Source organism: Arctopsyche grandis, chromosome 13 (genome assembly GCF_051622035.1).
Source record: "Arctopsyche grandis isolate Sample6627 chromosome 13, ASM5162203v2, whole genome shotgun sequence".
Taxonomy (NCBI): Eukaryota; Metazoa; Arthropoda; class Insecta; order Trichoptera; family Hydropsychidae; genus Arctopsyche; species Arctopsyche grandis.
The window spans coordinates 6,713,132-6,726,460 of NC_135367.1; the positions used below are offsets into that span (position 1 = coordinate 6,713,132).

General features: G+C 34.9%; 1 protein-coding gene across 1 annotated transcript; it reads left to right on the top strand.

Moving 5' to 3' along the window:
• The first annotated feature begins 223 nt into the window (after positions 1-223).
• ema (C-type lectin domain containing ema) lies at positions 224-13,113 on the top strand. The gene is made up of 18 exons (XM_077445142.1): positions 224-367; positions 1,533-1,807; positions 1,893-2,032; positions 2,123-2,271; positions 2,357-2,499; positions 3,995-4,081; positions 4,163-5,274; positions 6,804-6,983; positions 7,056-7,278; positions 7,351-7,477; positions 9,522-9,660; positions 9,743-9,900; positions 9,975-10,130; positions 10,196-10,407; positions 10,474-10,587; positions 10,663-10,797; positions 12,187-12,310; positions 12,379-13,113. The coding sequence occupies exons 2-18, from the start codon at positions 1,605-1,607 to the stop codon at positions 12,577-12,579; spliced, it is 3,603 nt and encodes a 1,200-aa protein (XP_077301268.1). The 5' UTR covers positions 224-367; positions 1,533-1,604; the 3' UTR covers positions 12,580-13,113.
• Positions 13,114-13,329: the final 216 nt, after the last annotated feature.

A 13,329-nucleotide genomic window follows, 5' to 3' on the forward strand; every position in this document is an offset into this window, starting at 1 on the left:
ACGACAAGATCTCCGACCAAAATCACGCGTCAGGGCCCATCTATGTACTTATATTATATATCTATGGCGACTGCCTATAAGTTTGAAATTTTATGTTTGCAAAATTCAAATACCATTTTAAATAATGTTGTAACATTTAAGTCGAACATAAACGTGTGTAATCGGTGATAAAAAGTATAAATTAAATTAAATATAACAATTACATTAAATAGTAAATGGTCGAGAATGAGTGTGTTACGATGAAAATAAACGTCTAATTGGCGGGTGGTGGTGGCAAAAGAGGTGGTGTGGGTTTTCGGGCAGGAGTATTGTGGGGAAAAGGAGTGTCTGACGTTTGACAGAAGGCGCTACGCCCCTCTCAATCAAAGTGAGCCCCCAACTCCTCAATCCCCCACCAATTCGCATCATTCCTTTTTCTGTCAAATTTCGTCATCACACACCAGCTGAATACACATTTGGCATTCGACTCTCACAGCTGCCTTGCTTCTATAACACAACATATGTGTATAACGAACATAACCTACAAATGCTACAAATAAAATTGGATTATAACACAGACGACGCAATACCGATTTTCCGTTGTGACGAGTACATTGCCAATGCTTTGCATATACGTTAAGCTTAGCAGTGTATTTTGATCTCTCTTTGACTGTTTTGTCATATTGTAGAATTATACTCATATTTCAATAACTATTCTAGTGTTACGAGTTCCCGAGTTTATCTCTAAGCAATTAATAGAATCAATTGTATATTTTAACCTAAAAAATGTATGTGAAATATGCAATATCTATTATATAAAGGTGATAATTTTTTTGTACTTTATAAAAATTTAGTTTTCGACTTGGTTCTATCAAATTTGGTATACCGTCTGATTTTATAAGCCAGCATTATATATATTATATATTTTTTTAATTTATACCAAAAAGGCCTTACAGATTAACACCAATGCGCCTTCCTGGCCAGAAACATTGTACATTTGATATAAGTATTATTATGCAAAGTAAATTCATATCAATTAACATGCACGGAGACATCTATGGTCAAATTTGTAAATTTACAGCATTTTTTTTAAACAATTCAGCGAAATACATATCAATTAACATCCACAAAAACATTTATGGTCAAATGTGTAAATTTGCAGCATTTTATACAATTCGAGATTGCTGAAAACTCGATATTTTGCGAGAAAATGGGTATGGTTGCCAAGTTGTTGGAATCGTTTCAATGAAAATGAGATAAATTGGCAAACTCTGATAGGAAACGATCGACTTGGAGTCATAAATCCAAGGTCTGGCCAACAGAAACCAGTGGGATTTGAATCCGTGACCAATCTATTATATTATATGCTAACCACTATTCTACTGGTTATATGTATATATCATACATAATCAAATGTGCAGTATTGAAAAGGGCTGATCGGTAAAACATCTAGATATTTCTATGAAAATTGTATTTTATGAATGAAAAAGGTGTTGAAATTGAATCATATCTTAATGTTTTTTAATGCTAATTTTAATCATATTAATTTTCAGATTCTTTCGCTATGAAGACGTTATGCAAACGACGTCTCAAATAAAATTCCGTAGTAGAAAGTTGAAGTAACCATGTTCAGAAGTAGGAGTTGGTTCGGCGGCGGCTGGGGAAAGCCGAAGAATCCTCATTCATTGGAACATCTCAAGTATTTATACAATGTGTTGGCGAGGAATCAAACAGTCTCGGAACACAACAGAGGTCTTCTCGTCGAGTCGTTGAGATCCATCGCTGAAATTTTGATTTGGGGCGATCAAAATGATAGCTCCGTGTTTGAGTAATGATTTTTGCTCTCCGTTTTCATTACATACATAAATGCGTATACATATTCTATAAATTTGATGTTCAAATTTCACTTTCAGTTTCTTTTTGGAGAAGAATATGCTTTCATTTTTCCTACGCATAATGCGTCAAAGAAGCGGAGGATCTTCTTATGTCTGCGTACAGCTGTTGCAAACACTCAATATTCTCTTTGAAAATATAAGAAATGAAACGTCACTCTGTTAGTGTACTCGTTAATATTACGTAATATGTATTTATAAATAGCACGAAATTGATAACTTGTGTTACTTTTTCGATTTATCAATTTCAGACTATCTACTTAGTAACAATCATGTAAATTCAATAATAGTACATAAATTCGACTTTTCTGACGAAGAAGTGATGGCATACTACATATCCTTTCTGAAGACTTTAAGTTTCAAATTAAACGGTCACACAATTCACTTTTTTTACAATGAAGTATGTATTTTTTTTAATTGAAGTTATCATTTTTAGCATTTCTTTTTTTTTGTATGAATTTAATCCTGTTTATATATTGTTTCAGCATACAAATGATTTTCCTTTATATACTGAAGCCATCAAATTTTTCAATCACCGAGAATCTATGGTTAGAATTGCCGTGCGAACTCTAACGTTGAACGTGTACAAAGTGGAAGATGCTAGCATGCTCAGATTCATCAGAGATAGGTTTGTTTGTAATATATAATAATTTAAAATAATACAATTTTCGGAAGAAAAAGAAAGTGGAATGTCTTTGAGTTCGATATTCTTCTGATACAATCTTCCTATACAATATTACAGGAGAACAAGTTTGATATAGTCGAGTTTATTTTCAAAACTACATTCTGTTAAACATCTTATTTATATTTATTATTAATTTTATCATATATATATATATATATATATATATATATATATATATATATATATATATATAATATCGCTATTCTGTGTGTCTGTGTAAGATAACGCTCGCCGTATTACATATAATAGTCATAGTCATACCACTGCCAAAACGTATATACGAATACAATAAAAGAAAAAACTTATATATATACTGATCGCTACTAATGTTTCCGCTTGGCACAGAATTTACCGCCATCTATTGAAAATTTGTTTCATTATTTGTTCTATTGGTGTTTTATATTGCTTACATGTAGATAGTTAGGTAGTTTTTACCTTTGTTTTTCATATTAAACAATTAAATTGAAGATATTTAAAAAAAATTCGACCGTGTGCAGATCGAACACATAACCGACGACACATTTCTTTTAATTTTTTTTTATTTAATAACTTAAAATGCAATGGTATGTCATCGGTTACAACACTAGTCATCATATATCATGTATATGTATAGGTATATATATTATAATATCGCTATTCTGTGTGTCTGTGTAAGATAACGCTCACCGTACTATAATTAGTCGTTTCAATTCGACATATGTGTGTACGTCACAGTTAAAAAACTGCCAGAAAAACGTAAGAATATAATACAAACATAATAACAGATCAACAAACAACTTCTATATATACTGTTTGCTACCAATGTTTCCTCTAAGCTAGTCTCTGAGCATTTAGTTATTTAATTAATTAATTAATTTTTCTATTGGTGTTTTATATTGTTTATATGTAGGTAGGTAGGTAGTTTTTACTAGCCTCTTCTTATTATCATTTTTTTTATATTAAACAATTAAATATACATATATATTAAATTATATATATGTGGTAGAGAATCCTGACAGGTGATGCTGTTCAGGACCACCGTTGGGATGTGGCGGTTTAGGTGAAGATCAAACACGTGCGTTTTCAGTCATGTTGTTTATTAAGACGATACGTGCGGAGGTTATGTGACCAACCGCGCGGAGTACAGGTCCAACTGCGACTAACCGTTATATCTCTGCCCCTTTTCATCCCCTTCTCACAATCAGTCGTAACATACTCTTTCTCAGCCATAGCCCATACATCAGTCTTTCGTTCAATTCCAACCCTACATATATTTAAAAGGTATTTGAAAAAAATACGATCGTGTGCGGATCAAACACAGGACAGAAACATTTCTTTTAATTTTTTTTATTTAATAACTCAATATGACATAACCTATGCGATGATATTTCATCGGGTACAACACTAGTTTATATATGACATTGTATGTAATTGTAATCGAATAATGTTGTTTTTTTAGGACTGCCGCTCCATATTTTAGCAACTTGGTTTGGTTTATTGGAAAACACATTTTAGAATTGGATTCTTGCGTCAGAAACGATGCAGAGTAAGTGCATGGCTTGTATGATAATAAATGCATTTTTAATTGTTTAATTCGATTTAAAAACAGTTTATTTGCTTTTTTCAGTCACCAATCTCAACAGAAGTTGGATGATTTGGTAGCCGAACATTTGGATCACCTCCATTACCTGAACGATATTCTTTGTCTCAACATACCAGACTTAAATCAAGTGCTCACTGAACATTTGCTCCATAAATTATTGATACCTTTATATATCTACTCGCTGACCAGCGGAAACTCGCATAAAATTAAACATCTTGCAAAAAAGCCTCACGCCAATACTGAACAAATCCAGCACATAGAAACGATCACGAGAAACTTGGCCGCGATCCTCAGCCATAAAGGAATAGACCTCGGCACTTCTGAACATTCCCAATCGAAATTTGACGACGCCGACGAAGAACAGAAGCCGCGCGTGTCTTGCGTCGTCTCACTGTTTCTGTTGTCTCAAGTGTTTTTAATTATAACCCACGCTCCTCTGGTGCATGCACTCGCATGGATAATTCTCCACTCGAACGACTCGGTGTTCGACGACGGAGCTAATAATATAATAGAAAATTATTTAAATAGAAAAACTGGTATTAAATTAGAATTCTGCAAGCCGTCCGAAACGTTAGAGAAAGCATTGGCGACAAACACTTCTATGAAATATGACGTTGCGAGTGAAATCGCAATCGGGAATTACGCCGACGCCGAGCACTTCAACGACCAGTCCAGCTGCGATATGGATCCGGATCTCGTGTCGAATTCCTTGCCGTCTACGTCACACGTCAGCGAGAATTCGAGCACTAGAAACGACTCGTGCGAAGACTTGATCGACGCCGGCATCGACACAACTCTGAAAGAAGCCTTCGAAAAATACAATTTGAGCATGAGTAATGACCGACCGGAGAACTCTCCCGATTCGCCGATACAAGATTCCGGTGTTGAATCGAACAATTCAGATACGGCGCTAGATGCCAATTTGAACATAACCGACGAGGAGAAAGAAAAGATCGCTTTGTCGAGTATAAATTCTCCGATTACGGAAGACAACCCGATCGAAGCCAAAAAAGTAAACATACACATTGAAACCAAGCCGTTCTTAGAAACCATATTGAAATCTTTAGACTGCTCTGAAAATGACTATATTGCATTGTTTGCATTGTGTCTTCTGTACGCTTTGATCAACAATAAAGGTTAGTTAATTACAGTTTGAGCAACAAAAAATAGTACTTGAGTGGAGACCAATCTATCGTTACTATTATATTGACCCACTGAATTCGAATATGACGATGATTTTTGTTGGTTTTCTCTCGTTTGAAATATACCCATTTTTACATACCTCCTTTACGTTTCACTTACGATTACAATTCAGGACAAAGTTTGCCTCTTATCTGATCGTTTTCATACTTTGCCATATTGCTCATTTTGGTCATCAATATAAATAAATGTGTATATACAAATATCGTGTAAGACGCGTTTGAAATCTGCCCGGCGGGATAGTCGTTGACGTTTATCCACCGTTTGTTTATTAGTTTTAAACATAGATGGCGGTAGTAAAATAAAATTATTGGTATTTAATAATAATTTTATATACAAATTATAGAAGAGGTATGTTTTTAAAAAACTTTTTTTTATGTAGGGGAGAGGGTGGAGGGTTTGAACGATTTTTATACCTTCTCAAATACTGTAGATACAATAAATATTTTACATTTTATTTTTATTACAAATACTATCTACAGCCTTGGTCAAGAGAATTAAATAAGATAAAAGTTAAAAATAAATACTTTAAATAGTATTTAGGGCTTTCTACGCAAAGTCGAATTTTGTTCAAACCCTCCCCAATGTGGGGTGGGTTTGAACGAAATTGAGGAGGCTTTGAACGACGCATTAAGAGCGTGTTTTTTCTATATATTTTTTAGAGATTTTTAAATATGCATACTTTTTATATATTTTTAGATTTTGCAGTCTTAAATTCAAAATCTACTATTGCTGTGGCAAAAATGAGTTTTGGAATCGATAGTCAGATGTTTCTTCTATTGATTGTGATTTTTATAGCTTTAAAATATGTATAATTAATTATCTAGCTAATTTTAAAAGTCGAACATACACAATTTTTCTCAACCTATTATATTATGTCTCCATTGGGCCAGTTTTACATTCCACTGTATTTAAAAGAATTGGTTTTCAATCTGAATATTGTTTTATTATCTGAAAGTACTAATTCGAGCGGTAAATGATTTTATTTATGATCAGCAGCATGGACTAGTTTAGTTAGTGGTTAGCATATATGCTTTTGAACATAGTGGTTACGGGTTCGAGTTCCACTGGTTGCTGCTGGCCAAACCTTGGATTTGTGACTCCAGGTCGATCGTTTCCTATCAAAGTTAGTCTTTAAAAAGTACGCATTTTTAAAAATCTATAAAATCGCGTATATAGTGTAAACCAACAAAAATCATTATCATATTCGAATTCAGTGGGTCAAACTTAGTAAAGATTTAGTAAAACTTAGTAAAACAAAGCCCCCTCTCTGGTAAGTAAAAAACGTGATTTTTTTTGTTGCTCAGTATTAAATGTATGGTTTATTAAATAAAATTGTCTATTAACTAAATATATATTATTTTTTCATTGCTTCGGACTTTCCAGAAGGTATATAACACCGGAATTAAAACACTTCTTACTGTATTTTTTTGCTTTAGTAATTTTTATTAAAATATTGTTTCAGGTATAAATAAAGAATTATTAAGTGTTATTTTGGATCCGAGTGTGAAATCCGAAAGTAGTGTATCAGAAGATAATAGCAGAGAACCGTCAACATCCACAACCATAGTGAATTCCACACCGTTGTACAGCGAAACTTTAGTTGATAAATTAATTAACATTGTACATCTCAGTTGTCAACCATGTAAGCAAAATTGTAATACCATTCTACGATTGCAAATTTGAGCTGTTTTTTTTAGTATCATTGTCATTTCAGCTAGTAGAGTGCGAATTGTAAGTTTAGAATTGAGCTTGAAGATACTATCGCAAGCGGCCGGTGGCATAATCGCTTTGGGTAATGCGATAAAAACTGCAAACGTTACCTATAGTGCTGTCGAAAGAAGAGGCAAGGCTGTAGAAGACGCTCGACTCAAAGCTGCCGATCTTGTTAGAAACTATTATAAGACTGATGGGATATTTTTAGACATGTTTGAAGATGAGTAAGTATTCTATGCATTTTGAAACTCGGCTTCATATCAATATGTTTGTGTTATACCTATTGTAAATTTCAGATATTGTGAAATGTGTAAACGTCCTTTAAATGTGGAGTGGCTTTGTATGGATTCCGCTATACTTTTGCCACCTACTGGTACTCCGATGACTGGTATTGCCTTTACTAAAAGACTTCCATGTGGAGAGGTGTGTATATATATGTATATCATCATCATCTACAGTCACTAACCATTCACTTCTGGATGAAAGCCTCTCTATTCGTCTCTGTTTCGCTCAACCTACACTTTTTCTAATTTCGTCTACCCATCTTCCTTATAGTGCTCTTTTCACATGTTTCCATCCTCTCGAATACCATTCTACCATTCTAAAGCGGGCTCTACACTCGCGCCGTGCGCGGCAGTGAACACCATGCGTGTAAGTCGAAATGTGAGTGTGTGCGTTTCGCGCGTTCGAGTTCGCGCCTCGCGGCGTCCCCCGTGTTTTGTCCCGCGACGAAGGGACCACGTCACGACGACGAAGCGACTCGGCGATGAAGGAATCATGTCGCATACCGCTTTGCGAAGATCCCCGTTTTTGGCGTAGAGTGATGCAAAGCATCATGGCACATACTCGATATGAAACAATTTCACCGTACGCCACTGCTATACACATGTGTATAAGCTTAGTAGGCGTGTCAATAACAAATCAGGCGTGTAGCCGCTCGAGTACGAAAATATTGCAGAAACGAGATCTTACTTTAAAGTTTAGACGAAACCACTTTGGTTTTGAATCGTATATTTGAGAATGTTAGTAAATTACGAAATTCATACGAAGAAATAAAATCAGGAGCGAACAAACTGGCCAGGAAGTGGGCAGAAATTTTTGCATCAGGGCCCAAAATTTCTAGCTACGCCACTGGCGATAAGGGGTTAGTAAAAAGATGTCACCACACTTATTGAGTCGCGGCGCGATGTTCACGGGCGAGTGAAGAGCTCGCTTATCACTTTTATCCCTTCTTCTATAATAGCTACGTGACTCACCTATTGCCATTTAAATCTCTTCGCTATATCTGCTACCCTTGCCATTCTTCTCATCCACGTATTCCGAATATATTTATTTATTTATATAATTTAGCTAATTTAATTCACTTTCTTTTTTTGCTCAAAGACATTCTTAATTACTTAACTCTAAAATTTTATATATACTAAATATATATGCACTGTCTCTCACAGAGGTGTCTCCTTGCACCTCGCAATAATGCATCCACTGGTCTTAGAAGACCTGACACACTCAGGTAGGGCATTGTACATGAGCACACCCCTGTGAAAGACTCCATCAGCTGTCTTCTTTTTCCTTACTCTACCTACAACTAAATTGTTCTTATTTATAGTATTGTAGCTTATGCTAAAAGGAGCCGCCGTTATAATTGGTTTCGAGTCGCTTTCCCGTGGAGTTTTTAGAACTGACAACACGCAAGCGTGGGACTGCATATCCGAGTACGTGACCGCCGCTAGGTGCATTCGGGGGTCTCTCATTGTTAGCCGACTTGCACTTAAGCCTGGAGATAATCCTCGAAACCAATTATAACGGCGGGTATAATAACTATGGATATTACTATTTCTTATTGTATAATCCTTAATATACTTAGGTAATAATTTATGATCTAACTTATAAACAAAAGAAAATGTACTAAGATTTAAACTATTTTTAATACTCATCCATCCCAATTCATCTAACATACTTCTAATACTTTTTTTAATCTATCAACATTTAAAATAACTCTCTTAGCCTTTAAGCACAGTGACACAACAAACCACGTGTGGCAAGACAATTGTAAAACTTTACTTTTTCTACTTAAAATATTTCTTAACCCTATGTACATAAGACACCATCTTATCTAGCCATTTTTTTAATTATGTATTCAGATGTATCTACAAATTCAGTCTCGAGTCTATGTGGATTCCTAGATATTTTATATTATCAACATTTTAATAATGTTATCATCAATTCTAACTTCATTAAATAATTTTTCTTTTTCACATTTAGCTTTAATTTATTTTAATACAACCAATCACTTGTATAATTTAATTCTTTATTTAAAATCTCAGACATTACATCAATATTATTGCCTATGATATATATTAATGTATCATCTGCCCTACCAATATCGTTAATATATAATATTAATAATAATAATACATCAATATATCAAATATAAATGTATAAAATCATTTTTTTACGTATATTTCAGGTTGAAAGAGCACGACGAGCTATAAGAGCTTATTTTTTGATTAGAGAATTGTCGCTTAATTTGAACGAAGAACCTGATTTACATCTGCCGTTGACAAATCCTCTTGATTATAAACAAGTTGGAAATGTTTTAGATTTAAGTAATTATAATATTGATTTAGATTTATAGTTTTTTTTATTCAATTGTTAGTTTTATTTCTAATTTATGTGCATTATTTTTAGACAATTCAGATTTGATAGCTTGTACGATAGTTTTGAAAGATGGACAAAAGTCTAGAAGGTTTATGGTGATTGAATCAATCCAAATTATACTCGTAGAGCCTGATCAGCGTTTAGGCTGGGGCATCGCTAAACTGGTTGGAAATTTACAAGATTTAGAAGTAAGTAGTTTTCGGAACGTGCAAACTCAGCGATTATTATAATAATAATTCAATTAATCCACTGATTTTTAAAGGTTTCCGGCGATAAAGATGATTCGCGATGCTTACATCTTACAATCTACAAACCACCTTCAACTACTGGAAATTCAGGCCGTGCGCCATTGCTCCAAGCGAAGTTTGTATTCGATGATCATATTCGTTGTATGGCTGCCAAGCAGCGTCTTACTAAAGTGAGTTTGATTATATTTTATTTAAAAAAATGTCGATAAGTGTGAATTGAGGATAGTTTTTGTAGGGACGAACAAGAGCTCGGCAAAAAAAGATGCAGCAAATAGCGAGATTGATCGACGTAACCGGCGCTCCGGCTGCTCCGACTATAACACGCATCTCTCGTGAACACCGTCCATTATTCACAACCGGCGTGAAGGTTCCCGGATTCGCAGCAGCCTTACGCCGAGATAACATGACCGGACTTCTGCCCAGAAGTAGAACAAAAGACTTAGACAGGTATAATTGATATTAAATGTGTGTACAATGTAAATTCATATGTAATGCATATATTATTATACATAGCAGGTCATCAGACACCAGTGGAGGAAATTCAGGTAATGTCACACCGCCAATACCGGGATATGAACGAGAAGCTACCGGATCTTATTTTAGTAACACAATACAAAGTGGGGCTAGGTAAATACAACATATGCTCATTTCTTGCTATATCAAATTGAATATACAGTTAATTGACGTTTTGTTTCGTATTAGAGTTTCATCTAGTCATGAAAGTCGAGAACAGAGACGTACTAGTATCGGCTTTAGACGTCCTAGTCCGACTACGGGAATGTTACGAGATAATATTGAAGCCCAAAGGCGACGTGACAGAACACTCAGTCGAGATAGGTATTGTATTTAATATAATATAGGTTGAAATCTACATCGATACATATCTTTACTTGTATGTAACACGGTTAACCCTTTGAATGCTGACCAACGCCGATCCGCGTTTTGCAAACAAGTCCATTGGCCTGAAAAACGCCGATGGGCGTCGTATTTTGAACATGTACAAAGTAAATAAGAATACTACCCGCTAAGCCTTTCCAGGTAGCATTGAAAAAAAATGCATCGAACGTGGTTCGTGTAATCCGTGTCATTCATTTGTCAACGTTTATAAAGACTCGTTTAGACCGGAATTTCTTAATTTATAACCAAAGTAGAATTGCCCGATGGAAATCTCTAACTGCTGAGTATTTTAGATTGTGAGCATTACATTTCAACAACAATGAAGAAGATGGAACTAGTTTTGGAAAAATACATTCATTAATAGACTTCTTTTATTTATTTTATATTGTTGCAAGATATATTAGAGAGTCTAAACACACCTTTACAAAACTCAAAATCCTCGGCGATAGTTATCTAGGGTTTGTTTAGATTAGCTACAATTTCTATACCTGCTTTCTATTTCTAGTTATCTCTCGGTGCTTAATATCAACGCAATGTGAGCTGGTATTCTTCTGTCGCAAATAACCCCAATTCATTCATTCAGTGCTTATTCAGCTAGTGACCAAGGTATTTGAATCTTAGCACTTATCATCCAGAGAGGCATCCTGTAGACAGATAGTGCCTTGGTTATTTGAATGACATGATATCGCCTTATAATCTCAGGACATCTTCGACGTCTAATTTGTTTACCTATTATTATGGTCACGTACGGATATGTCTTCCCACGACATTCGGTCCCACGGTACCGGTCAATTCTGAGAAAGGACCAATAACAGCCAACTCGGTCGCCATTGTTTAGCTTACTTGCACTTAGCCTGTCGCCAATCCTTGAAACCACTTATACCGGTCACACGGTCTCTCAGGACGCTACCCGGCCTAATCCGATCGCAATTACTCGGCGGCTCTTTTTAATATACGTAACATTATTGTTGCAAGATATAATAGAGAGTCTAAACACACCTTTATAAAACTCGAAATCCTCGGCGGTAGTTATCTGGGGTTTGTTTGGATTAGCTACAATTTTTATACCTGCTTTCTATTGGATTTCAAAATAATTCTAGTTGGAAATGTTGACGAAATTTTCAGCGTGGCGGGCTTTCAACAGAAAAGACGTCAGCACTCGAAGGGTTAAATATTAATTGTACATTTGAAGTATCGTCGTTTTAATACAGTAATGCAAACGAGAATATTAGCTGATAGCATGTATCGATGTAGGTCTCGTTCTGTACGATACCTTTTGAGTATAGAAAGTGATGGTATACTAATGACGTACGAATTTGATTCGCCAAGTAAAAACAACCGATCCCGTGATGGTTCACCCCGAATGCCGAGACCGAGATCTGAAGAGATTCCGCTCGAGCCGCTCAGCACGACACCCGAGAAGAGAAACTCGTCTCTCACTCACGGCCAACTTGTAAGCTTCTTATACGGATATTTTATGTAAAATGAAATTTCGCTCCATTCATGTAACGATTGTCACAGGTTCAAAGTAGACCCCAGAATGCTAAAATCTTGAAAAATGAACCGGATTTGTTAAAAGCGTGCACGTCTGCTGGATCGTCGGCGATTCCCGATACCAAACCTAACCTGCTCAGTCAAACCTCCGAGGAGACTTCGTTCATATCAGATATCGAGAGTCGCGGAGTTAGACAGAAGAAGAAGCCGTACATCGAAACGATATGATATTGAAAAATTTAGCCGTACTCGTATCTACTCTACATATCGATTGAGCTATTGGTGGATAGTTAGGCTCAAATGTTACACAACGCTGCAATGAGAATAATTTTAGTACCAACACTTGTTGTAGGGCTTGGCAATGCGTGTAATTTTCCATTCCTCGTTCACGATTAACAGATAAATTACTCAAAACTAAAAATTATTTATTTATTTACCGTCATATCACATTATTAATTGTGGACGGTTTGGTGTAAATTTATTTTTTTAGTAATAGAATATTTATATACATATTGGTAAGTGTGTATTAAGCGTTTGGTAAATTTTACAATTGTGAAAATTTTATTTTGTAAATATTTGTATTGTATGTATGTTTATTGAGTGAGATAACTGAAAGTTTGGAATTTGTGATAAAATTTAAATTGTTTCACTTTATCAACGCCGAAGGGAATGTTTCGTTGACGTTTCAATAATTGGTACAAATAAATTATTTACGTGATTATCAATATCCGATGAATAAATGCAATAATCTTGTGTGTAATTAAAAACAATGAAATGTCTTAAATATTTATATTTCTGTGATACAAACGATAAATTGTGGAATTTCACGACCACTACTACTTTTAAAGTATTCGATTATAGTAAACTTGCTTTATTTTTGACTTGTTCTTATTTATTATAAAATCGCATGTTTGTGGGCCGAGTTCGGCTATCATTAAATTATTTTTTATCACTGTGTGATCACATTATGTATGTATT

Bases quoted from the DNA above. Each gene is read 5' to 3' on its own strand.
- ema (XM_077445142.1), top strand. From the start codon at position 1,605: ATGTTCAGAAGTAGGAGTTGGTTCGGCGGCGGCTGGGGAAAGCCGAAG. The intron at 4,082-4,162 runs GTAAGTGCATGG...TGCTTTTTTCAG, and splicing joins TGCGTCAGAAACGATGCAGA to TCACCAATCTCAACAGAAGT. The intron at 9,901-9,974 runs GTAAGTAGTTTT...TGATTTTTAAAG, and splicing joins GAAATTTACAAGATTTAGAA to GTTTCCGGCGATAAAGATGA.